This window comes from Oncorhynchus mykiss, chromosome 26 (assembly GCF_013265735.2).
Source record: "Oncorhynchus mykiss isolate Arlee chromosome 26, USDA_OmykA_1.1, whole genome shotgun sequence".
Classification (NCBI taxonomy): Eukaryota; Metazoa; Chordata; class Actinopteri; order Salmoniformes; family Salmonidae; genus Oncorhynchus; species Oncorhynchus mykiss.
In genome coordinates, this window is record NC_048590.1 from 2,199,193 (window position 1) to 2,226,958 (window position 27,766).

Below are 27,766 nucleotides of genomic sequence, written 5' to 3' on the forward strand. Positions count from 1 at the left end.
CATAGCTGTGCCTATTTCAACCAGACCTGGGTAGACCAGGCCTCGAACAGTTTAGTGTGACATAGCTGAGCCAATTTACACTAGAGCCTGGGTAGACCAGGCCTCGACCAGTTTAGTGGGACAAAGTTGAGCCTATTTCAAACAGTTTCGTGTGACATAGCTGTGCCTATTTCAACCAGAGCCTGGGTAGACCAGGCCTATAGCAGTTTAGTGTGACATAACTGAGCGGATTTCAACCAGACCTGGGAAGAGCAGGCCTCGAACAGTGTACTGTGACATAGCTGAGCCTATTTCAACCAGAACCTGGGTAGACCAGTCCTCGAACAGTTTAGTGGGACATAGCTGAGCCTATTTCAACCAGAGCCTGGGTAGACCAGGCCTCAAGCAGTTTAGTGTTACAAAGCTGAGCCTAATTCAACCAGAGCCTGGGTAGACCAGGCCTCGAACAGTTTAGTGGGACAAATCTGAGCCTATTTCAACCAGAGCCTGGGTAGACAAGGCATCGAACAGTTTAGTGGGACATAGCTGAGCCTATTTCAACCAGAGCCTGGGTAGACCAGGCCTCGAAATGTTTACTGTGACATAGCTGAGCCTATTTCAACCAGAGCCTGGGTAGACCAGGCCTCCAACAGATTAGTGTGACATAGCTGAGCCTATTTCAACCAGAGCCTGGGGAGACCAGGCCTAGAATAGTTTAGTGGGACAAAGCTGAGCCTTTTTCAACCAGAGCCTGGGTAGGTAGACCAGGCCTCGACCAGTTTAGTGGGACAAAGTTGAGCCTATTTCAAACAGCTTTGTGTGACATAGCTGAGCCTATTTCAACCAGAGCCTGGGTAGACCAGGCCTCCAACAGATTAGTGGGACATAGCTGAGCCTATTTCAACCAGAGCCTGGGTAGACCAGGCCTCGAGTAGTTTAGTGTGACATAGCTGAGCCTATTTCAACCAGGGCCTGGGTAGACCAGGCCTAGAAAAGTTTAGTGGGTCAAAGCTGAGCCTATTTCAACCAGAGCCTAGGTAAACCAGGCCTCTATCAGATTCGTGGGACATAGCTGAGCTTATTTCAACCAGAGCCTGGATAGACCAGGCCTCTCTCAGTTTAGTGTGACATAGCTGAGCCTATTTCAACCAGAGCCTGGGAAGACCAGGCCTCGAACAGTTTAGTGGGATAAAGCTGAGCCGATATCAACCAGAACCTGGGTAGACCAGGCCTCGAAATGTTTACTGTGACATAGCTGAGCCTATTTCAACCAGAGCCTGGGTAGACCAGGTCTCTCTCTATCAGTTTTGTGTGACATAGCTGAGCCTATTTCAACCAGAGCCTGGGTAGACCAGGCCTCGAACAGTGTAGTGTGACAAAGCTGAGCCTATTTCAACCAGAGCCTGGGTAGACCAGGCCTCGAACAGTTTAGTGGGACAAAGCTGAGCCTAATTCAACCAGAGCCTGGAAAGACCAGGCCTCGAACAGTTTAGTGGGACAAAGCTGAGCCTAATTCAACCAGAGCCTGGAAAGACCAGGCCTCGAACAGTTTAGTGGGACAAAGCTGAGCCTAATTCAACCAGAGCCTGGGTAGACAAGGCCTCGAACAGTTTTGTGTGACATAGCTGAGCCTATTTCAACCAGAGCCTGGGTAGACCAGGCCTCGAACAGTGTAGTGTGACAAAGCTGAGCCTTTTTCAACCAGAGCCTGGGTAGGTAGACCAGGCCTCGACCAGTTTAGTGGGACAAAGTTGAGACTATTTCAAACAGCTTCGTGTGACATAGCTGTGCCTATTTCAACCAGACCTGGGTAGACCAGGCCTCGAACAGTTTAGTGTGACATAGCTGAGCCAATTTACACTAGAGCCTGGGTAGACCAGGCCTCGACCAGTTTCGTGTGACATAGCTGTGCCTATTTCAACCAGACCTAGGAAGAGCAGGCCTCGAACAGTCTAGTGTGACATAACTGAGCGGATTTCAACCAGACCTGGGAAGAGCAGGCCTCGAACAGTGTAGTGTGACATAGCTGAGCCTATTTCAACCAGAACCTGGGTAGACCAGTCCTCGAACAGTTTAGTGGGACATAGCTGAGCCTATTTCAACCAGAGCCTGGGTAGACCAGGCCTCGAGCAGTTTAGTGTTACAAAGCTGAGCCTATTTCAACCAGAGCCTGGGTAGACAAGGCATCGAACAGTTTAGTGGGACATAGCTGAGCCTATTTCAACCAGAGCCTGGGTAGGTAGACCAGGCCTCGACCAGTTTAGTAGGACAAAGTTGAGCCTATTTCAAACAGCTTTTTGTGACATAGCTGAGCCTATTTCAACCAGACCTGGGTAGACCAGGCCTCTCTCTATCAGATTAGTGTGATATAGCTGAGCCTATTTCAACCAGAGCCTGGGTAGACCAGGCCTCGAACAGTTTTGTGGAACAAAGCTGAGCCTATTTCAACCAGAGCCTGGGAAGACCAGGCCTGGAACATTTTAGTGGGATAAAGCTGAGCCTATTTCAACCAGAGCCTGGGTAGACCAGGCCTCGAACAGTGTAGTGTGACAAAGCTGACTCTATTTCAACCAGAGCCTGGGTAGACCAGGCCTCGACCAGTTTAGTGGGTCAAAGCTGAGCCTATTTCAACCAGAGCCTGGGTAGACCAGGCCTCGAGCAGTTTAGTGGGACATACCTGAGCCGATATCAACCAAAACCTGGGTAGACCAGGCCTCGAAATGTTTACCGTGACATAGCTGAGCCTATTTCAACCAAACCTGGGTAGACCAGGCCTCGAACAGTTTAGTGGGACATAGCTGAGCCTATTTCAACCACACCTGGGTAGACCAGGCCTCAAACAGTTTAGTGGGACATAACTGAGCCGATTTACACCAGAGCATGGGAAGACCAGGCCTCGAACAGTTTTGTGGAACAAAGCTGAGCCTATTTCAACCAGAGCCTGGGTAGACCAGGCCTCGAGCAGTTTAGTGGGACATAGCTGAGCCGATATCAACAAGAACCTGGGTATACCAGGCCTCGAAATGTTTACCGTGACATAGCTGAGCCTATTTCAACCAGAGCCTGGGTAGACCAGGCCTCGAACAGTGTAGTGTGACAAAGCTGACCCTATTTCAACCAGAGCCTGGGTAGACCAGGCCTCCAACAGTTTTGTGTGACATAGCTGAGCCTATTTCAAGCAGACCTGGGTAGACCAGGCCTAGAACAGTTTAGTGGGACAAAGCTGAGCCTATTTCAACCAGAGCCTGGGTAGACCAGGCATCTCTATCAGTTTAGTGTGACATAGCTGAACCTATTTCAACCAGAGCCTGGGTAGACAAGGCCTCGAACAGTTTAGTGGGACATAGCTGAGCCTATTTCAACCAGAGCCAGGGAAGACCAAGCCTCGAACAGTTTAGTGGGACAAAGCTGAGCCTAATTCAACCAGAGCCTGGGTAGACCAGGCCTCTCTCTATCAGTGTACTGTGACATAGCTGAGCCTATTTCAACCAGAACCTGGGTAGACCAGTCCTCGAACAGTTTAGTGGGACATAGCTGAGCCTATTTCAACCAGAGCCTGGGTAGACCAGGCCTCGAGCAGTTTAGTGTTACAAAGCTGAGCCTATTTCAACCAGAGCCTGGGTAGACCAGGCCTCTCTCTATCAGTTTAGTGTGACATAGCTGAGCCTATTTCAACCAGATCCTGGGTAGATCAGGCCTCGAGTAGTTTAGTGTGACATAGCTGTGCCTATTTCAACCAGACCTGGGTAGACCAGGCCTCGAACAGTTTAGTGGGACAAAGTTGAGCCTATTTCAAACAGTTTCGTGTGACATAGCTGTGCCTATTTCAACCAGAGCCTGGGTAGACCAGGCCTAGAGCAGTTTAGTGTGACATAACTGAGCGGATTTCAACCAGACCTGGGAAGAGCAGGCCTCGAACAGTGTACTGTGACATAGCTGAGCCTATTTCAACCAGAACCTGGGTAGACCAGTCCTCGAACAGTTTAGTGGGACATAGCTGAGCCTATTTCAACCAGAGCCTGGGTAGACCAGGCCTCAAGCAGTTTAGTGTTACAAAGCTGAGCCTAATTCAACCAGAGCCTGGGTAGACCAGGCCTCGAACAGTTTAGTGGGACAAATCTGAGCCTATTTCAACCAGAGCCTGGGTAGACAAGGCATCGAACAGTTTAGTGGGACATAGCTGAGCCTATTTCAACCAGAGCCTGGGTAGACCAGGCCTCGAAATGTTTACTGTGACATAGCTGAGCCTATTTCAACCAGAGCCTGGGTAGACCAGGCCTCCAACAGATTAGTGTGACATAGCTGAGCCTATTTCAACCAGAGCCTGGGGAGACCAGGCCTAGAATAGTTTAGTGGGACAAAGCTGAGCCTTTTTCAACCAGAGCCTGGGTAGGTAGACCAGGCCTCGACCAGTTTAGTGGGACAAAGTTGAGCCTATTTCAAACAGCTTTGTGTGACATAGCTGAGCCTATTTCAACCAGAGCCTGGGTAGACCAGGCCTCCAACAGATTAGTGGGACATAGCTGAGCCTATTTCAACCAGAGCCTGGGTAGACCAGGCCTCGAGTAGTTTAGTGTGACATAGCTGAGCCTATTTCAACCAGGGCCTGGGTAGACCAGGCCTAGAAAAGTTTAGTGGGTCAAAGCTGAGCCTATTTCAACCAGAGCCTGGGTAGACAAGGCATCGAACAGTTTAGTGGGACATAGCTGAGCCTATTTCAAAAAACAGCTTTGTGTGACATAGCTGTGCCTATTTCAACCAGACCTGGGTAGACCAGGCCTCGAACAGTTTAGTGTGACATAGCTGAGCCGATTTCAACCAGAGCCTGGGTAGACCAGGCTTCGAACAGTTTAGTGGGACATAGCTGAGCCGATTTCAACCAGAGCCTGGGTAGACCAGGTCTCTCTCTATCAGTTTAGTGTGACATAGCTGAACCGATTTCAACCAGACCTGGGTAGACCAGGCCTCGAACAGTTTAGTGTGACATAGCTGAGCCGATTTCAACCAGAGCCTGGGTAGACCAGGCTTCGAACAGTTTAGTGGGACATAGCTGAGCCGATTTCAACCAGAGCCTGGGTAGACCAGGTCTCTCTCTATCAGTTTTGTGTGACATAGCTGAGCCTATTTCAACCAGAGCCTGGTTAGACCAGGCCTGGAACATTTTAGTGGGATAAAGCTGAGCCTATTTCAACCAGAGCCTGGGTAGACCAGGCCTCGAGTAGTTTAGTGTGACATAGCTGAGCCGATTTCAACCAGAGCCTGGGTAGACCAGGCCTCTCTCTATCAGATTAGTGTGACATAGCTGAGCCTATTTCAACCAGAGCCTGGGTGGACCAGGCCTCGAGTAGTTTAGTGTGACATAGCTGAGCCGATTTCAACCAGAGCCTAGGTAAACCAGGCCTCTATCAGATTCGTGGGACATAGCTGAGCTTATTTCAACCAGAGCCTGGATAGACCAGACTTCTATCTATCAGTTTAGTGTGACATAGCTGAGCCGATTTCAACCAGAGCCTGGGTAGACCAGGCCTCTCTCTATCAGATTAGTGTGACATAGCTGAGCCTACTTCAACCAGAGCCTGTGTAGACCAGGCCTAGAAAAGTTTAGTGGGTCAAAGCTGAGCCTATTTCAACCAGAGCCTGGGTAGACTAGGCCTCGAGTAGTTTAGTGGGACATAGCTGAGCCAATTTCAACCAGAGCCTGGGTAGGTAGACCAGGCCTCGATCAGTTTAGTGGGAAAAAGCTGAGACTATTTCAACCAGACCTGGGTAGACCAGGCCTCGAACAGTTTAGTGGGACATAGCTGAGCCTATTTCAACCAGAGCCTGGGTAGGTAGACCAGGCCTCGATCAGTTTAGTGGGAAAAAGCTGAGACTATTTCAACCAGACCTGGGTAGACCAGGCCTCGAACAGTTTAGTGGGACATAGCTGAGCCTATTTCAAAAAACAGCTTTGTGTGACATAGCTGTGCCTATTTCAACCAGACCTGGGTAGACCAGGCCTCGAACAGTTTAGTGTGACATAGCTGAGCCGATTTCAACCAGAGCCTGGGTAGACCAGGCTTCGAACAGTTTAGTGGGACATAGCTGAGGCGATTTCAACCAGAGCCTGGGTAGACCAGGTCTCTCTCTATCAGTTTAGTGTGACATAGCTGAACCGATTTCAACCAGACCTGGGTAGACCAGGCCTCGAACAGTTTAGTGTGACATAGCTGAGCCGATTTCAACCAGAGCCTGGGTAGACCAGGCTTCGAACAGTTTAGTGGGACATAGCTGAGCCGATTTCAACCAGAGCCTGGGTAGACCAGGTCTCTCTCTATCAGTTTTGTGTGACATAGCTGAGCCTATTTCAACCAGAGCCTGGTTAGACCAGGCCTGGAACATTTTAGTGGGATAAAGCTGAGCCTATTTCAACCAGAGCCTGGGTAGACCAGGCCTCGAGTAGTTTAGTGTGACATAGCTCAGCCGATTTCAACCAGAGCCTGGGTAGACCAGGCCTCTCTCTATCAGATTAGTGTGACATAGCTGAGCCTATTTCAACCAGAGCCTGGGTGGACCAGGCCTCGAGTAGTTTAGTGTGACATAGCTGAGCCGATTTCAACCAGAGCCTAGGTAAACCAGGCCTCTATCAGATTCGTGGGACATAGCTGAGCTTATTTCAACCAGAGCCTGGATAGACCAGACTTCTATCTATCAGTTTAGTGTGACATAGCTGAGCCGATTTCAACCAGAGCCTGGGTAGACCAGGCCTCTCTCTATCAGATTAGTGTGACATAGCTGAGCCTACTTCAACCAGAGCCTGTGTAGACCAGGCCTAGAAAAGTTTAGTGGGTCAAAGCTGAGCCTATTTCAACCAGAGCCTGGGTAGACTAGGCCTCGAGTAGTTTAGTGGGACATAGCTGAGCCAATTTCAACCAGAGCCTGGGTAGGTAGACCAGGCCTCGATCAGTTTAGTGGGAAAAAGCTGAGACTATTTCAACCAGACCTGGGTAGACCAGGCCTCGAACAGTTTAGTGGGACATAGCTGAGCCTATTTCAACCAGAGCCTGGGTAGGTAGACCAGGCCTCGATCAGTTTAGTGGGAAAAAGCTGAGACTATTTCAACCAGACCTGGGTAGACCAGGCCTCGAACAGTTTAGTGGGACAAAGCTGAGCCTATTTCAACCAGAGCCTGGGTAGACAAGGCATCGAACAGTTTAGTGGGACATAGCTGAGCCTATTTCAAACAGCTTTGTGTGACATAGCTGTGCCTATTTCAACCAGACCTGGGTAGACCAGGCCTCTATCAGTTTAGTGTGACATAGCTGAGCCTATTTCAACCAGACCTGGGTAGACCAGGCCTCGAACAGTTTAGTGTGACATAGCTGAGCCGATTTCAACCAGAGCCTGGGTAGACCAGGCTTCGAACAGTTTAGTGGGACATAGCTGAGCCGATTTCAACCAGAGCCTGGGTAGACCAGGCTTCGAACAGTTTAGTGGGACATAGCTGAACCGATTTCAACCAGAGCCCGTGTAGACCAGGTCTCTCTCGATCAGTTTAATGTGACATAGCTGAGCCTATTTCAACCAGGGCCTGGGTAGACCAGGCCTAGAAAAGTTTAGTGGGTCAAAGCTGAGCCTATTTCAACCAGAGCCTAGATAAACCAGGCCTCGAACAGTTTAGTGGGACATAGCTGAGCCGATTTCAACCAGAGCCTGGGTAGACCAGGCCTCGAACAGTTTAGTGTGACATAGCTGAGCCAATTTCAACCAGAGCCTGGGTAGGTAGACCAGGCCTCGAACAGTTTAGTGTGACATAGCTGAGCCTATTTCAACCAGAGCCTGGGTAGACCAGGCTTCGAACAGTTTAGTGGGACATAGCTGAACCGATTTCAACCAGAGCCTGGGTAGACCAGGCTTCTCTCTATCAGTTTAGTGTGACATAGCTGAACCGATTTCAACCAGAGCCTGGGTAGACCAGGCTTCTCTCTATCAGTTTAGTGTGACATAGCTGAGCCTATTTCAACCAGAGCCTGGGTAGACCAGGCCTCGAACAGTTTAGTGGGACATAGCTGAGCCGATTTCAACCAGAGCCTGGGTAGACCAGGCCTCTCTCTATCAGATTAGTGTGACATAGCTGAGCCTATTTCAACCAGGGCCTGGGTAGACCAGGCCTAGAAAAGTTTAGTGGGTCAAAGCTGAGCCTATTTCAACCAGAGCCTAGATAAACCAGGCCTCGAACAGTTTAGTGGGACATAGCTGAGCCGATTTCAACCAGAGCCTGGGTAGACCAGGCCTCGAACAGTTTAGTGTGACATAGCTGAGCCAATTTCAACCAGAGCCTGGGTAGGTAGACCAGACCTCGATCAGTTTAGTGGGAAAAAGCTGAGACTATTTCAACCAGACCTGGGTAGACCAGGCCTCGAATAGTTTAGTGGGACAAAGCTGAGCCTTTTTCAACCAGAGCCTGGGTAGGTAGACCAGGCCTCGACCAGTTTAGTGGGACAAAGTTGAGCCTATTTCAAACAGCTTTGTGTGACATAGCTGTGCCTATTTCAACCAGACCTGGGTAGACCAGGCCTCGAACAGTTTAGTGTGACATAGCTGAGCCGATTTCAACCAGAGCCTGGGTAGACCAGGCCTCTCTCTATCAGTTTAATGTGACATAGCTGAGCCTATTTCAACCAGAGCCTGGGTAGACCAGGCCTCGAACAGTTTAATGGGACAAAGCTGAGCCTATTTCAACCAGAGCCTGGGTAGACTAGGCCTCGAGTAGTTTAGTGGGACATAGCTGAGCCAATTTCAACCAGAGCCTGGGTAGGTAGACCAGGCCTCGATCAGTTTAGTGGGAAAAAGCTGAGACTATTTCAACCAGACCTGGGTAGACCAGGCCTCAAACAGTTTAGTGTGACATAGCTGAGCCGATATCAACCAGAGCCTGGGTAGATCAGGCCTCGAACAGTTTAGTGGTACATAGCTGAGCCTATTTCAACCAGAGCCTGGGTAGACCAGGCCTTGAACAGTTTAGTGGGACAAAGCTGAGCCTATTTCAACCAGAGCCTGGGTAGACCAGGCCTCCAACAGTTTAGTGGGACATAGCTGAGCCTATTTAGCCCAGAGCCTGGGTAGACCAGGCCTCAAACAGTTTGGTGGGACATAACTGAGCCGATTTCAACCAGAGCCTGGGTAGACCAGGCCTCCAACAGATTAGTGTGACATAGCTGAGCCTATTTCAACCAGAGCCTGGATAGACCAGGCCTTGAACAGTTTAGTGGGACAAAGCTGAGCCTATTTCAACCAGAGCCTGGGTAGACCAGGCCTCCAACAGTTTAGTGGGACATAGCTGAGCCTATTTAAACCAGAGCCTGGGTAGACCAGGCCTCAAACAGTTTGGTGGGACATAGCTGAGCCTATTTCAACCAGAGCCTGGATAGACCAGGCCTCTCTCTATCAGTTTAGTGGGAAAAAGCTGAGACTATTTCAACCAGACCTGGGTAGACCAGGCCTCAAACAGTTTAGTGGGACATAGCTGAGCCGATTTCAACCAGACCTGGGTAGACCAGGCCTCGAGTAGTTTAGTGGGACATAGCTGAGCCGATTTCAACCAGAGCCTGGGTAGACCAGGCCTCGAACAGTTTTGTGGGACATAGCTGAGTCAATTTACACCAGAGCATGGGTAGACCATTGCCTCGAACAGTTTTGTGGAACAAAGCTGAGCCTATTTCAACCAGAGCCTGGGTAGACCAGGCCTCGAGCAGTTTAGTGGGACATAGCTGAGCCGATATCAACAAGAACCTGGGTAGACCAGGCCTCGAAATGTTTACCGTGACATAGCTGAGCCTATTTCAACCAGACCTGGGTAGACCAGGCCTCGAACAGTGTAGTGTGACAAAGCTGACCCTATTTCAACCAGAGCCTGGGCAGACCAGGCCTCCAACAGTTTTGTGTGACATAGCTGAGCCTATTTCAAGCAGACCTGGGTAGACCAGGCCTAGAACAGTTTAGTGGGACAAAGCTGAGCCTATTTCAACCAGAGCCTGGGTAGACCAGGCCTCTCTCTATCAGTTTAGTGTGACATAGCTGAGCCTATTTCAAGCAGACCTGGGTAGACCAGGCCTCGAACAGTTTAGTGGGACATAGCTGAGCCTATTTCAACCAGAGCCAGGGAAGACCAGGCCTCGAACAAGTTAGTGGGACATAGCTGAGCCTATTTCAACCAGAGCCTGGGTAGACCAGGCCTCGAACAGTTTAGTGGGACAAAGCTGAGCCTATTTCAACCAGAGCCTGGGAAGACCAGGCCTCGAACAGTTTAGTGGGACAAAGCTGAGCCTATTTCAACCAGAGCCAGGGAAGAGCAGGCCTCGAACAGTTTTGTGGAACAAAGCTGAGCCTCTTTCAACCAGAGCCTGGGAAGACCAGGCCTGGAACATTTTAGTGGGATAAAGCTGAGCCTATTTCAACCAGAGCCTGGGTAGACCAGTCCTCGAACAGTTTAGTGGGACATAGCTGAGCCTATTTCAACCAGAGCCTGGGTAGACCAGGCCTCGAACAGTTTAGTGGGACATAGCTGAGCCTATTTCAACCAGAGCCTGGGTAGACCAGGCCTCGAGCAGTTTAGTGTTACAAAGCTGAGCCTATTTCAACCAGAGCCTGGGTAGACCAGGCCTCGAATAGTTTAGTGGGACAAAGCTGAGCCTTTTTCAACCAGAGCCTGGGTAGGTAGACCAGGCCTCGACCAGTTTAGTGGGACAAAGTTGAGCCTATTTCAAACAGCTTTGTGTGACATAGCTGTGCCTATTTCAACCAGACCTGGGTAGAGCAGGCCTCGAACAGTTTAGTGTGACATAACTGAGCCGATTTCAACCAGAGCCTGGGTAGACGAGGCCTCTTTCAGTTTAGTGTGACATAGCTGAGCCTATTTCAACCAGACCTGGGTAGACCAGGCCTGTCTCTATCAGATTAGTGTGATATAGCTGAGCCTATTTCAACCAGAGCCTGGGTAGACCAGGCCTCAAACAGTTTGGTGGGACATAACTGAGCCGATTTCAAACAGAGCCTGGATAGACCAGGCCTCGAACAGTTTAGTGGGATAAAGCTGAGCCTATTTCAACCAGAGCCTGGGAAGACCAGGCCTCGAACAGTGTAGTGAGACAAAGCTGAGCCTATTTCAACCAGAGACTGGATAGACCAGGCCTCGAACAGTTTAGTGGGATAAAGCTGAGCCTATTTCAACCAGAGCCTGGGAAGACCAGGCCTGGAACATTTTAGTGGGATAAAGCTGAGCCTATTTCAACCAGAGCCTGGGTAGACCAGGCCTCGAACAGTGTAGTGTGACAAAGCTGACTCTATTTCAACCAGAGCCTGGGTAGACCAGGCCTCGACCAGTTTAGTGGGTCAAAGCTGAGCCTATTTCAACCAGAGCCTGGGTAGACCAGGCCTCGAACAGTTTAGTGGGACATACCTGAGCCTATTTCAACCAGACCTGGGTAGACCAGGCCTCGAACAGTCTATCAACCAAAACCTGGGTAGACCAGGCCTTGAAATGTTTACCGTGACATAGCTGAGCCTATTTCAACCAGACCTGGGTAGACCAGGCCTCGAACAGTTTAGTGTGACATAACTGAGCCGATTTCAACCAGAGCCTGGGTAGACGAGGCCTCTTTCAGTTTAGTGTGACATAGCTGAGCCTATTTCAACCAGACCTGGGTAGACCAGGCCTCTCTCTATCAGATTAGTGTGATATAGCTGAGCCTATTTCAACCAGAGCCTGGGTAGACCAGGCCTCAAACAGTTTGGTGGGACATAACTGAGCCGATTTCAAACAGAGCCTGGGTAGACCAGGCCTCGAACAGTGTAGTGAGACAAAGCTGAGCCTATTTCAACCAGAGACTGGATAGACCAGGCCTCAAACAGTTTAGTGGGATAAAGCTGAGCCTATTTCAACCAGAGCCTGGGAAGACCAGACCTGGAACATTTTAGTGGGATAAAGCTGAGCCTATTTCAACCAGAGCCTGGGTAGACCAGGCCTCGAACAGTGTAGTGTGACAAAGCTGACTCTATTTCAACCAGAGCCTGGGTAGACCAGGCCTCGACCAGTTTAGTGGGTCAAAGCTGAGCCTATTTCAACCAGAGCCTGGGTAGACCAGGCCTCGAACAGTTTAGTGGGACATACCTGAGCCTATTTCAACCAGACCTGGGTAGACCAGGCCTCGAACAGTCTATCAACCAAAACCTGGGTAGACCAGGCCTCGAAATGTTTACCGTGACATAGCTGAGCCTATTTCAACCAGACCTGGGTAGACCAGGCCTTGAACAGTTTAGTGGGTCAAAGCTGAGCCTATTTCAACCAGAGCCTGGGTAGACCAGGCCTCGAACAGTGTAGTGTGACAAAGCTGAGCCTATTTCAACCAGAGCCTGGGTAGACCAGGCCTCGAACAGTTTAGTTTGACAAAGCTGAGCCTATTTCAACCAGAGCCTGGGTAGACTAGGCCTCGAGTAGTTTAGTGGGACATAGCTGAGCCAATTTCAACCAGAGCCTGGGTAGGTAGACCAGGCCTCGATCAGTTTAGTGGGAAAAAGCTGAGACTATTTCAACCAGACCTGGGTAGACCAGGCCTCAAACAGTTTAGTGTGACATAGCTGAGCCGATATCAATCAGAGCCTGGGTAGATCAGGCCTCGAACAGTTTAGTGGGACATAGCTGAGCCTATTTCAACCAGAGCCTGGGTAGACCAGGCATCGAACAGTTTAGTGGGACAAAGCTGAGCCTATTTCAACCAGAGCCTGGGTAGACCAGGCCTCCAACAGTTTAGTGGGACATAGCTGAGCCTATTTAAACCAGAGCCTGGGTAGACCAGGCCTCAAACAGTTTGGTGGGACATAACTGAGCCGATTTCAACCAGAGCCTGGGTAGACCAGGCCTCCAACAGATTAGTGTGACATAGCTGAGCCTAATTCAACCAGAGCCTGGGTAGGTAGACCAGGCCTCGACCAGTTTAGTGTGACATAGCTGACCCTATTTCAACCAGAGCCTGGGTAGATCAGGCCTCGAACAGTTAAGTGGGACATAGCTGAGCCTATTTCAACCAGAGCCTGGGTAGACCAGGCCTCGAACAGTTTAGTGGGACAAAGCTGAGCCTATTTCAACCAGAGCCTGGGAAGACCAGGCCTAGAACAGTTTAGTGGGACAAAGCTGAGCCTATTTCAACCAGAGCCTGGGTAGACCAGGCCTCTCTCTATCAGTTTAGTGTGACATAGCTGAGCCTATTTCAAGCAGACCTGGGTAGACCAGGCCTCAAACAGTTTAGTGGGACATAGCTGAGCCTATTTCAACCAGAGCCAGGGAAGACCAGGCCTCGAACAGTTTTGTGGGACAAAGCTGAGCCTAATTCAACCAGAGCCTGGAAAGACCAGGCCTCGAACAAGTTAGTGGGACATAGCTGAGCCTATTTCAACCAGAGCCTGGGTAGACCAGGCCTCGAACAGTTTAGTGGGACAAAGCTGAGCCTATTTCAACCAGAGCCTGGGAAGACCAGGCCTCGAACAGTTTAGTGGGACAAAGCTGAGCCTTTTTCAACCAGAGCCTGGGTAGGTAGACCAGTCCTCGACCAGTTTAGTGGGACAAAGTTGAGCCTATTTCAAACAGCTTCGTGTGACATAGCTGTGCCTATTTCAACCAGACCTGGGTAGACCAGGCCTCGAACAGTTTAGTGTGACATAGCTGAGCCAATTTACACCAGAGCCTGGGTAGACCAGGCCTCGACCAGTTTAGTGGGACAAAGTTGAGCCTATTTCAAACAGTTTCGTGTGACATAGCTGTGCCTATTTCAACCAGACCTGGGAAGAGCAGGCCTCGAACAGTTTAGTGTGACATAACTGAGCGGATTTCAACCAGACCTGGGAAGAGCAGGCCTCGAACAGTTTTGTGGAACAAAGCTGAGCCTATTTCAACCAGAGCCTGGGAAGACCAGGCCTGGAACATTTTAGTGGGATAAAGCTGAGCCTATTTCAACCAGAGCCTGGGTAGACCAGTCCTTGAACAGTTTAGTGGGACATAGCTGAGCCTATTTCAACCAGAGCCTGGGTAGACCAGGCCTCGAGCAGTTTAGTGTTACAAAGCTGAGCCTATTTCAACCAGAGCCTGGGTAGACCAGGCCTCGAATAGTTTAGTGGGACAAAGCTGAGCCTTTTTCAACCAGAGCCTGGGTAGGTAGACCAGGCCTCGAATAGTTTAGTGGGACAAAGCTGAGCCTATTTCAACCAGAGCCTGGGTAGGTAGACCAGGCCTCGACCAGTTTAGTGGGACAAAGTTGTGCCTATTTCAAACAGCTTTGTGTGACATAGCTGTGCCTATTTCAACCAGACCTGGGTAGAGCAGGCCTCGAACAGTTTAGTGTGACATAGCTGAGCCTATTTCAACCAGACCTGGGTAGACCAGGCCTGTCTCTATCAGATTAGTGTGATATAGCTGAGCCTATTTCAACCAGAGCCTGGGTAGACCAGGCCTCAAACAGTTTGGTGGGACATAACTGAGCCGATTTCAAACAGAGCCTGGATAGACCAGGCCTCGAACAGTGTAGTGAGACAAAGCTGAGCCTATTTCAACCAGAGACTGGATAGACCAGGCCTCGAACAGTTTAGTGGGATAAAGCTGAGCCTATTTCAACCAGAGCCTGGGAATACCAGGCCTCGAACAGTGTAGTGAGACAAAGCTGAGCCTATTTCAACCAGAGACTGGATAGACCAGGCCTCGAACAGTTTAGTGGGATAAAGCTGAGCCTATTTCAACCAGAGCCTGGGAAGACCAGGCCTGGAACATTTTAGTGGGATAAAGCTGAGCCTATTTCAACCAGAGCCTGGGTAGACCAGGCCTCGAACAGTGTAGTGTGACAAAGCTGACTCTATTTCAACCAGAGCCTGGGTAGACCAGGCCTCGACCAGTTTAGTGGGTCAAAGCTGAGCCTATTTCAACCAGAGCCTGGGTAGACCAGGCCTCGAACAGTTTAGTGGGACATACCTGAGCCTATTTCAACCAGACCTGGGTAGACCAGGCCTCGAACAGTCTATCAACCAAAACCTGGGTAGACCAGGCCTTGAAATGTTTACCGTGACATAGCTGAGCCTATTTCAACCAGACCTGGGTAGACCAGGCCTCGAGTAGTTTAGTGGGACATAGCTGAGCCAATTTCAACCAGAGCCTGGGTAGGTAGACCAGGCCTCGATCAGTTTAGTGTGACAAAGCTGAGCCTATTTCAACCAGAGCCTGGGTAGACTAGGCCTCGAGTAGTTTAGTGGGACATAGCTGAGCCAATTTCAACCAGAGCCTGGGTAGGTAGACCAGGCCTCGATCAGTTTAGTGGGAAAAAGCTGAGACTATTTCAACCAGACCTGGGTAGACCAGGCCTCAAACAGTTTAGTGTGACATAGCTGAGCCGATATCAATCAGAGCCTGGGTAGATCAGGCCTCGAACAGTTTAGTGGGACATAGCTGAGCCTATTTCAACCAGAGCCTGGGTAGACCAGGCATCGAACAGTTTAGTGGGACAAAGCTGAGCCTATTTCAACCAGAGCCTGGGTAGACCAGGCCTCCAACAGTTTATTGGGACATAGCTGAGCCTATTTAAACCAGAGCCTGGGTAGACCAGGCCTCAAACAGTTTGGTGGGACATAACTGAGCCGATTTCAACCAGAGCCTGGGTAGACCAGGCCTCCAACAGATTAGTGTGACATAGCTGAGCCTAATTCAACCAGAGCCTGGGTAGGTAGACCAGGCCTCGACCAGTTTAGTGTGACATAGCTGAACCCATTTCAACCAGAGCCTGTGTAGATCAGGCCTCGAACAGTTAAGTGGGACATAGCTGAGCCTATTTCAACCAGAGCCTGGGTAGACCAGATCTCAAACAGTTTAGTGGGACAAAGCTGAGCCTATTTCAACCAGAGCCTGGGAAGACCAGGCCTCGAACAGTTTAGTGGGACATAGCTGAGCCGATATCAATCAGAGCCTGGGTAGATCAGGCCTCGAACAGTTTAGTGGGACATAGCTGAGCCTATTTCAACCAGAGCCTGGGTAGACCAGGCATCGAACAGTTTAGTGGGACAAAGCTGAGCCTATTTCAACCAGAGCCTGGGTAGACCAGGCCTCCAACAGTTTAGTGGGACATAGCTGAGCCTATTTAAACCAGAGCCTGGGTAGACAAGGCCTCGAACAGTTTTGTGTGACATAGCTGAGCCTAATTCAACCAGAGCCTGGGTAGGTAGACCAGGCCTCGACCAGTTTAGTGTGACATAGCTGAGCCGATTTCAACCAGAGCCTGGGTAGATCAGGCCTCGAACAGTTAAGTGGGACATAGCTGAGCCTATTTCAACCAGAGCCTGGATAGACCAGGCCTCTCTCTATCAGTTTAGTGTGACATAGCTGAGCCTATTTCAACCAGAGCCTGGGAAGACCAGGCCTCGAACAGTTTAGTGGGACATAGCTGAGCCTATTTCAACCAGAGCCCGGGTAGACCAGGCCTCGAACAGTTTAGTGGGACATAGCTGAGCCTATTTCAACCAGAGCCTGGGTAGACCAGGCCTCGAACAGTTAAGTGGGACATAGCTGAGCCGATTTCAACCAGAGCCTAGGTAAACCAGGCCTCTATCAGATTCGTGGGACATAGCTGAGCTTATTTCAACCAGGGCCTGGATAGACCAGGCCTCGAGCAGTTTAGTGTTACAAAGGTAAGCCTATTTCAACCAGAGCCTGGATAGACCAGGCCTCGAACAGTTTAGTGGGACATAGCTGAACCGATTTCAACCAGAGCCCGTGTAGACCAGGTCTCTCTCTATCAGTTTAGTGGGACATAGCTGAGCCTATTTCAACCAGACCCTGGGTAGACCAGGCCTTGAACAGTTTAGTGGGACATAGCTGAGCCGATTTCAACAAGAGCCTGGGAAGACCAGGCCTCAAACAGTTTAGTGGGACATAGCTGAGCCTATTTCAACCAGAGCCTGGGTAGACCAGGCCTCGAGTAGTTTAGTGGGACATTGCTGAGCCTATTTCAACACCAGCCCGTGTAGACCAGGTCTCTCTCTATCAGTTTAGTGGGACATAGCTGAGCCTATTTCAACCAGACCCTGGGTAGACCAGGCCTTAACAGTTTAGTGGGACATAGCTGAGCCGATTTCAACCAGAGCCTGGGTAGACCAGGCCTCGGACAGTTTAGTGTGACATAGCTGAGCCTATTTCAACCAGAGCCTGGGTAGACCAGGCCTCGAACAGTTTAGTGGGACAAAGCTGAGCCTATTTCAACCAGAGCCTGGGTAAACCAGGCCTCCAACAGTTTCATGTGACATAGCTGAGCCTATTTCAACCAGACCTGGGTAGACAAGGCCTCAAACAGTTTAGTGTGAGAAAGCTGAGCCTATTTCAACCAGAGCCTGGGTAGACAAGGCCTCGAACAGTTTAGTGTGACATAGCTGAGAATATTTCAATCAGAGCCTGGGAGGACCAGGCCTCGAACAGTTTAGTGGGACAAAGCTGAGCCTATTTCAAACAGGGCCTGGGTAGACCAGGCCGCGAACAGTTTAGTGTGACATAGCTGAGCCTATTTCAACCAGAGCCTGGGTAGAGCAGGCCTCGAACAGTTTAGTGGGACATAGCTGAGCCTATTTCAACCAGAGCCTGGGTAGACCAGGCCTAGAAAAGTTTAGTGTGTCATAGCTGAGCCTATTTCAACCAGAGCCTGGGTAGATCAGGCCTCCAACAGTTTAGAGGGACATTGCATAGCCTATTTCAACCAGAGCCTGGGTAGACCAGGCATCGAACAGTTTAGTGGGACAAAGCTGAGCCTATTTCAACCAGAGCCTGGGTAGACCAGGCCTCGAGTAGTTTAGTGGGACATTGCTGAGCCTATTTCAACACCAGCCTGGGTGGACCAGGCCTTGAACAGTTTAGAAGGATATTGCGGAGCCTAATTCAACCAGAGCCTGGGTAGACCAGGCCTCGAGCAGTTTAGTGGGACATAGCTGAGCCGATATCAACCAGAACCTGGGTAGACCAGGCCTCGAAATGTTTACTGTGACATAGCTGAGCCTATTTCAACCAGAGCCTGGTTAGAACAGGCCTCAAACAGTTTAGTGGGACAACGCTGAGCCTATTTTACCCAGAGCCTGGGAAGACCAGGCCTCGAACATTTTAGTGGGACAAAGCTGAGCCTATTTCAACCAGACCTGGGTAGACCAGGCCTCAAACAGTTTAGTGGGATAAAAGCTGAGCTTATTTCAACCAGAGCCTGGGTAGACCAGATCTCGAGCAGTTTAGTGGGACATAGCTGAGCCGATTTCAACCAGAGCCTCAAACAATTTAGTGTGACATAGCTGAGCATAATTCAACCAGAGCCTGTGTTGACCAGGCCTCGAGCTGTTTAGTGTGACAATGCTGAGCCGATTTCAACCAGAGCCTGGGAAGACCAGGCCTCAAACAGTTTAGTGGGACATAGCTGAGCCTATTTCAACCAGACCCTGGGTAGACCAGGCCTTGAACAGTTTAGTGGGACAAAGCTGAGCCTATTTCAACCAGGCCTCGAACAGTTTAGTGGGACATCGCTGAGCGTATTTCAACCAGAGCCTGGATAGACCAGGCCGCTCTCTATCAGTTTAGTGTGACATAGCTGAGCCTATTTCAAACAGAGCCTGGGAAGACCAGGCTTCAAACAGTTTAGTGGGACAAAGCTGAGCCTATTTCAACCAGAGCCTGGGTAGACCAGGCCTCGAACAGTTTAGTGGGACATAGCTGAGCCTATTTCAAACAGAACCTGGATAGACCAAGCCTTTCTCTATCAGTTTAGTGTGAAATAGTTGAGAATATTTCAGTCAGAGCCTGGGAGGACCAGGCCTCGAACAGTTTAGTGGGACAAAGCTGAGCCTATTTCAACCAGGGCCTGGGTAGACCAGGCCGCGAACAGTTTAGTGTGACATAGCTGAGCCTATTTCAACCAGAGCCTGGGTAGACCAGGCCTCGAACAGTTTAGTGTGACATAGCTGAGCCTATTTCAACCAGAGCCTGGGTAGATCAGGCCTCCAACAGTTTAATGGGACAAAGCTGAGCCTATTTCAACCAGGGCCTGGGTAGACCAGGCCTCGAACAGTTTAGTGTGACATAGCTGTGCCTATTTCAACCAGAGCCTGGGTAGAGCAGGCCTCGAACAGTTTAGTGGGACATAGCTGAGCCTATTTCAACCAGAGCCTGGGTAGACCAGGCCTCGAACAGTTTAGTGTGACATAGCTGAGCCTATTTCAACCAGAGCCTGGGTAGATCAGGCCTCCAACAGTTTAGAGGGACATTGCATAGCCTATTTCAACCAGAGCCTGGGTAGACAAGGCCTCAAACAGTTTAGTGGGACATAGCTGAGCCTATTTCAACCAGAGCCTGGGTAGACTAGGCCTCGAGTAGTTTAGTGGGACATTGCTGAGCCTATTTCAACACCAGCCTGGGTGGACCAGGCCTTGAACAGTTTAGAAGGATATTGCTGTGCCGATTTCAACCAGAGCCTGGGAAGACCAGGCCTTGAACAGTTTAGTGGGACAAAGCTGAGGCTATTTCAATCAGAGCCTGGGTAGACCAGGCCTCAAACAGTTTAGTGGGACAAAGCTAAGACTATTTCAACCAGAGCCTGGGTAAACCAGGCCTCCAACAGTTTCATGTGACATAGCTGAGCCTATTTCAACCAGACCTGGGTAAACAAGGCCTCAAACAGTTTAGTGGGAGAAAGCTGAGACTATTTCAACCAGGCCTCGAACAGTTTAGTGGGACATAGTTGAGCCTATTTCAACCAGAGCCTGGATAGACCAGGCCCCTCTCTATCAGTTTAGTGTGACATAGCTGAGCCTATTTCAAACAGAGCCTGGGAAGACCAGGCCTCGAACAGTTTAGTGGGACAAAGCTGAGCCTATTTCAACCAGAGCCTGGGTAGACAAGGCCTCGAACAGTTTAGTGGGACATAGCTGAGCCTATTTCAACCAGAACCTGGATAGACCAAGCCTCTCTCTATCAGTTTAGTGTGACATAGCTAAGAATATTTCAATCAGAGCCTGGGAGGACCAGCCCTCGAACAGTTTAGTGGGACAAATCTGAGCCTATTTCAACCAGGGCCTGGGTAGACCAGGCCGCGAACAGTTTAGTGTGACATAGCTGAGCCTATCTCAACCAGAGCCTGGGTAGAGCAGGCCTCGAACAGTTTAGTGGGACATAGCTGAGCCTATTTCAACCAGAGCCTGGGTAGACCAGGCCTCGAACAGTTTAGTGTGACATAGCTGAGCCTATTTCAACCAGAGCCTGGGTAGATCAGGCCTCGAGTAGTTTAGTGGGACATTGCTGAGCCTATTTCAACACAAGCCTGGGTGGACCAGGCCTTGAACAGTTTAGAAGGATATTGCTGAGCCGATTTCAACCAGAGCCAGGGTAGACCAGGCCTCGGGCAGTTTTGTTGGACAAAGCTGAGCCTATTTCAACCAGAGCCTGGGAAGACCAGGCCTCGAGCAGTTTAGTGGGACATAGCTGAGCCGATATAAACCAGAGCCAGGGTAGACCAGGCCTCGAGCAGTTTTGTTGGACAAAGCTGAGCCTATTTCAACCAGAGCCTGGGTAGACCAGGCCTCGAGCAGTTTAGTGGGACATAGCTGAGCCGATATCAACCAGAACCTGGGTAGACCAGGCCTCAAAATGTTTACTGTGACATAGCTGAGCCTATTTCAACCAGAGCCTGGGTAGACCAGGCCTCAAACAGTTTAGTGGGACAACGCTGAGCCTATTTTACACAGAGCCTGGGAAGACCAGGCCTCGAACATTTTAGTGGGACAAAGCTGAGCCTATTTCAACACAAGCCTGGGTGGACCAGGCCTTGAACAGTTTAGAAGGATATTGCTGAGCCGATTTCAACCAGAGCTTGGGTAGACCAGGCATCGAACAGTTTTGTGGGACAAAGCTGAGCCTATTACAACCAGAGCCTGGGTAGACCAGGCCTCGAGCAGTTTAGTGGGACATAGCTGAGCCGATATTAACCAGAACCTGGGTAGACCAGGCCTGAAAATGTTTACTGTGACATAGCTGAGCCTATTTCAACCAGAGCCTGGGTAGACCAGGCCTCTCTCTATCAGTTTCGTGTGACATAGCTGAGCCTATTTCAACCAGACCTGGGTAGACCAGGCCTCGAACAGTTTAGTGGGACAACGCTGAGCCTATTTCAACCAGAGCCTGGGTAGACCAGGCCTCGAACAGTTTAGTGGGACATAGCTGAGCCTATCTCAACCAGAGCCTGGGTAGACCAGGCCTCGAATAGTTTAGTGGGACATAGCTGAGCCTATTTCAACCAGACCTGGGTAGACCAGGCCTCAAACAGTTTAGTGGGACATAACTGAGCCGATTTCAACCAGATCCTGGGTAGACCAGGCCTTGAACAGTTTAGTGGGAGAAAGCTGAGCCTATTTCAACCAGACCTGGGTAGACCAGGCCTCCAGCAGTTAAGTGGGACAAAGCTGAGCCTATTTCAACCAGAGCCTGGGTAGACCAGGCCTCGAGCAGTTTAGTGGGACATAGCTGAGCCGATTTCAACCAGAGCCTGGGGAGACCAGGCTTCGAACAGTTTAGTGGGACATAACTGAGCCGATTTCAACCAGATCCTGGGTAGACCAGGCCTCAAACAGTTTAGTGGGACATAACTGAGCCGATTTCAACCAGATCCTGGGTAGACCAGGCCTCGAACAGTTTTGTGAAACAAAGCTGAGCCTATTTCAACCAGAGCCTGGGTAGACCAGGCCTCGAGCAGTTTAGTGGGACATAGCTGAGCCGATTTCAACCAGAGCCTGGGGAGACCAGGCTTCGAACAGTTTAGTGGGAGAAAGTTGAGCAGATTTAAACCAGAGCCTGGGTAGACCAGGCCTCGATCAGTTTAGTGGGACAAAGCTGAGACTATTTCAACCAGAGCCTGGGTAAACCAGGCCTCCAACAGTTTCATGTGACATAGCTGAGCCTATTTCAACCAGACCTGGGTAGACAAGGCCTCAAACAGTTTAGTGGGAGAAAGCTGAGACTATTTTACCCAGAGCCTGGGAAGACCAGGCCTCGAACAGTTTAGTGGGACAAAGCTGAGCCTATTTCAACCAGGCCTCGAACAGTTTAGTGGGACATAGCTGAGCCTATTTCAACCAGAGCCTGGGAAGACAAGGCCTCAAACAGTTTAGTGGGACAAAGCTGAGCCTATTTCAACCAGAGCCTGGGTAGACAAGGCCTCGAACAGTTTAGTGGGACAAAGCTGAGCCTATTTCAACCAGGCCTCGAACAGTTTAGTGGGACATAGCTGAGCCTATTTCAACCAGAGCCTGGATAGACCAGGCCGCTCTCTATCAGTTTAGTGTGACATAGCTGAGCCTATTTCAAACAGAGCCTGGGAAGACAAGGCCTCGAACAGTTTAGTGGGACAAAGCTGAGCCTATTTCAACCAGAGCCTGGGTAGACAAGGCCTCGAACAGTTTAGTGGGACAAAGCTGAGCCTATTTCAACCAGAGCCTGGGTAGACCAGGCCACGAACAGTTTAGTGGGACAACGCTGAGCCTATTTCAACCAGAGCCTGGGTAGACCAGGCCTGAAAATGTTTACTGTGACATAGCTGAGCCTATTTCAACCAGAGCCTGGGAGGACCAGGCCTGAAAATGTTTACTGTGACATAGCTGAGCCTATTTCAACCAGAGCCTGGGTAGACCAGGCCTCTCTCTATCAGTTTCGTGTGACATAGCTGAGCCTATTTCAACCAGACCTGGGTAGACCAGGCCACGAACAGTTTAGTGGGACAACGCTGAGCCTATTTCAACCAGAGCCTGGGTAGACCAGGCCTCGAGCAGTTTAGTGGGACATAGCTGAGCCGATATCAACCAGAACCTGGGTAGACCAGGCCTAAAAATGTTTACTGTGACATAGCTGAGCCTATTTCAACCAGAGCCTGGGTAGACCAGGCCTCAAACAGTTTAGTGGGACAACGCTGAGGATATTTTACACTGAGCCTGGGAAGACCAGGCCTCAAACATTTTAGTGGGACAAAGCTGAGCCTATTTTAACCAGAGCCTGGGTAGACCAGGCCTCGAACAATTTAGTGGGACATAGCTGCGGCTATTTCAACCAGAGCCTCGGTAGACCAGGCCTCGAACAGTTTAGTGGGAGAAAGCTGAGCCTATTTCAACCAGAGCCTGGGTAGACCAGGCCTTGAACAGTTTAGTGGGACAAAGCTGAGCCGATTTCAACCAGAGCCTGGGTAGACCAGGCCTTGAACAGTCTAGAAGGATATTGCTGTGCCGATTTCAACCAGAGCCTGGGTAGACCAGGCCTCGAGCAGTTTAGTGGGACATAGCTGAGCCGATATCAACCAGAACCTGGGTGGACCAGGCCTCGAGCAGTTTAGTGGGACATAGCTGAGCCGATATCAACCAGAGCCTGGGTAGACCAGGCTTCTCTCTATCAGTTTAGTGGGACATAGCTGAGCCTATTTCAACCAGAGCCTGGGTAGACCAGGCCTCGAGCAGTTTAGTGGGACATAGCTGAGCCGATATCAACCAGAGCCTGGGTAGACCAGGCTTCTCTCTATCAGTTTAGTGGGACATAGCTGAGCCTATTTCAACCAGAGCCTGGGTAGACCAGGCCTCGAAAAGTTTAGTGGGACAAAGCTGAGCCGATTTCAACCAGAGCCTGGGTAGACCAGGCCTCGAACAGTTTAGTGTGACATAGCTGAGAATATTTCAACCAGAGCCTGGGAGGACCAGGCCTCGAGTAGTTTAGTGGGACATAGCTGAGCCGATTTCAACCAGAGCCTGGGTAGACCAGGCCTCAACCAGTTTAGTGGGAAAAAGCTGAGACTATTTCAACCAGAGCTGGGTAGACCAGGCCTCAAACAGTTTTGTGGGACAAAGCTGAGCCGATATCAACTAGAGCCTGGGTAGACTAGGCCTCGAACAGTTTAGGCGGACATAGCTGAGCCGATATCAACTAGAGCCTGGGTAGACCAGGCCTCGAACAGTTTACTGTGACATAGCTGAGCCTATTTCAACCAGAGCCTGGGTAGACCAGGCCTCCAACAGATTAGTGTGACATAGCTGAGCCTATTTCAACCAGAGCCTGGGTAGACCAGGCCTCGACCAGTTTAGTGGGACATAGTTGAGCCGATTTCAACCAGAGCCTGGGTAGACCAGGCCTCGACCAGTTTAGTGGGACATAGTTGAGCCGATTTCAACCAGAGCCTGGGTAGATCAGGCCTCTCTCTATGTCCTTAACTCACCTTCATTGGATGTTTTCACCCCACACTTTAATATACTGGCTGAGCATGATGCATTTTCAATGGCTCCTAATAACTCTCTCGTGTTTCTCTTTTAAATAGACCATAACACATTTAAAAAGCATAAAGATATTAAACAAGAGAATAACAGGGTGACACTAATACAAAACACGCAAAGAAACGCACACACACACACACACACACACACACACACACACACACACTCTTACCTCCGAGGCCTGCAGGAGAGCATCTTTCTCAGTGAGCCGGTCTTCATAAGACAACAACAATGGAGATAAATACTTCATGTCCAGCTGGAAGACAGAAAGGATGAAAACAGACGTTAGAGTTTAGACACCCAGCGCTGGTTTCCAGGACACAGATTCAGCCTCATCCTGGACTGGAAACTCAATGGAGAATCTCAATCTGTGTCCGGGAACCCCCGTCCATAAAACTTTACTCAAACATTTTCAGAAATCCTAACAACGCAAAGCTAATTACTAAAGACTGCCAGAGGATCTCACAGGGAACATGAAATAGATATATAGAGATGAGAAACAGAGAGAGAGAGAACACCCACTGTAGTGAGTACATCAGATATCAGGGGAGGAGAGAGAGAACACCCACTATAGTGAGTACATCAGATATCAGGGGAGGAGAGAGGAGAGAGAGAGAGAGAGAGAGAGAGAACACCCACTGTAGTGAGTACATCAGATATCAGGGGAGGAGAGAGACAGAGAGAACACCCACTGTAGTGAGTACATCAGATATCAGGGGAGGAGAGAGAGAACACCCACTGTACTGAGTACATCAGATATCAGGGGAGGAGAGAGGAGAGAGAGAACACCCACTGTAGTGAGTACATCAGATATCAGGGGAGGAGAGATAGAACACCCACTATAGTGAGTACATCAGATATCAGGGGAGGAGAGATAGAGAGAACAACCACTGTACTCAGTACATCGGATATCAGGGGAGGAGAGAGAGAACACCCACTGTAGTGAGTACATCAGATATCAGGGGAGGAGAGAGAGAACACCCACTGTACTGAGTACATCAGATATCAGGGGAGGAGAGAGAGAAGGAAGAAGAGGGGAGGAGAGAGGAGAAGAGAGGAGGGGAGGAGAGAGGATAAGAGGGGAGGGGACGAGAGGGGCGAAGAGGAGAGAGGAGAAGAGAGTCCCTGGCTTTGCTAATGTGACAGTTCTGACATCAGTGAAGAACAAACAACAGTTTAGGATATTAGAATTGCTGAGGATTGCTAAGGAACACTAAGGAACGCTAAGGGCTCAGACATACCAATAGTGTTTTCTGGCCGATAGTACTCAGTACCTTTGAACGTAATTTTCGAACCAAGGGCGCACCGATTATACATGTAGAGTCGCGTGAAAAATGTTGGCAGTCAGTTGTCTACAGTGAAAACACAGCGCTCTGAAATGATCGGCAGACAAACGCTAGATCCACATTCAGGGCGAAAAGTGTGAGACTTAAAAGATTATATTCTTGTTAATCTAAATGCACTGTCTGATTTACAATAGGCTTGGGTAGACCAAGGATTGCTAAGGATAGCAATCGGTTCGCAAATTACGTTCAGAGGTGCTAAGTACTCTCGGCCAGCAAACGCTATTGGTGTGTCTGAGCCCTAAGGATCGCTAAGGATTGCCAGGGATAGCTAAGGATCGCCGGGGATAGCTAAGGATCGCCGGGGATAGCTAAGGATCGTCAGGGATAGCTAAGGATCGCCGGGGATAGCTAAGGATCGCCAGGGATAGCTAAGGATCGCCTGGGATAGCTAAGGATCGCCGGGGATAGCTAAGGATCGCCGGGGATAGCTAAGGATCGCCAGGTATAGCTAAGGATCGCCAGGGATAGCTAAGGATCACCAGGGATAGCTAAGGATCACCAGGGATAGCTAAGGATCAACAGGGATAGTTAAGGATTAACAGGGATAGCTAAGGATCGCCAGGGAAAGCTAAGGATCGCCAGGGATAGCTAAGGATCGCCAGGGACAGCTAAGGATCACCAGGGATAGCTAAGGATCAACAGGGATAGTTAAGGATTAACAGGGATAGCTAAGGATCGCCAGGGAAAGCTAAGGATCGCCAGGGATAGCTAAGGATCGCCAGGGACAGCTAAGGATCGCTGAGGGTAGCTAAGGATCAACAGGGATAGTTAAGGATTAACAGGGATAGCTAAGGATCGCCAGGGAAAGCTAAGGATCGCCAGGGATAGCTAAGGATCGCCAGGGACAGCTAAGGATCGCTGAGGGTAGCTAAGGATCGCCAGGGATAGCTAAGGATCGCTGAGGGTAGCTAAGGATCGCCGGGGATAGCTAAGGATCGCTGAGGGTAGCTAAGGATCGCCAGGGATAGCTAAGGATCGCTGAGGGTAGCTAAGGATCGCCGGGGACAGCTAAGGATCGCCAGGGATAGCTAAGGATCGCTGAGGGTAGCTAAGGATAGGGCTCATAATTCACTGGTATACATAGCAGAAGACAATGCCACTGTTTCTAGAGGAGGAATCCATGAGAATGTCTGAGTGACTGACCAGCCAGGGAGGAGCAGATCCTTTAAGTGGCAGGCCATGGGTCCTGGAGCTCTGAAAGACATGGAGAGAAAACATTACTACAGTACATCTACACATCCAGAACCACATTACTACAGTAAATCTATACATCCAGAACCACATTACTACAGTACATCTATACATCCAGAACCACGTTACTACAGAACACCTATACATCCAGAACCACATTACTACAGTACATATATACATCCAGAACCACATTACTACAGTACATCTATACATCCAGAACCACATTAATACAGTAACTACAGTACATCAATACATCCAGAACCACAACACTACAGTAACTACAGTACATCTATACATCCAGAACCACATTACTACAGAACATCAATACATCCAGAACCACAACACTACAGTAACTAGGGTACATGAATACATCCAGAACCACAACACTACAGTAACTAGGGTACATCTATACATCCAGAACCACAACACTACAGTAACTACAGTACATCTATACATCCAGAACCACAACACTACAGTAACAAGGGTACATCGATACATCCAGAACCACATTACTACAGAACATCAATACATCCAGAACCACAACACTACAGTAACTAGGGTACATCTATACATCCAGAACCACAACACTACACTAACTAGGGTACATCGATACATCCAGAACCACATTACTACAGAACATCTATACATCCAGAACCACAACACTACAGTAACTAGGGTACATCAATACATCCAGAACCACAACACTACAGTAACTAGGGTACATCAATACATCCAGAACCACAACACTACAGTAACTAGGGTACATCAATACATCCAGAACCACAACACTACAGTAACTAGGGTACATCTATACATCCAGAACCACAACACTACAGTAACTAGGGTACATCTATACATCCAGAACCACAACACTACAGTAACTACAGTACATCAATACATCCAGAACCACAACACTACAG

General features: G+C 49.7%; 1 protein-coding gene across 3 annotated transcripts in view; it reads right to left on the reverse strand.

Moving 5' to 3' along the window:
• LOC110518214 (centrosomal protein of 89 kDa-like) overlaps positions 1-27,766 on the reverse strand; it is a 160,492-nt gene that overhangs the window by 106,929 nt on the left and 25,797 nt on the right. For all 3 annotated transcript variants that reach the window (XM_036963777.1, XM_036963776.1, XM_036963775.1), the window contains exons 7-8: positions 26,799-26,849; positions 24,482-24,565 (exon numbers count right to left, since the gene is read on the reverse strand). In XM_036963777.1, coding sequence (XP_036819672.1) covers positions 24,482-24,565; positions 26,799-26,849 — 135 coding nt within the window. The remainder of the gene's footprint in view (positions 1-24,481; positions 24,566-26,798; positions 26,850-27,766) is intronic.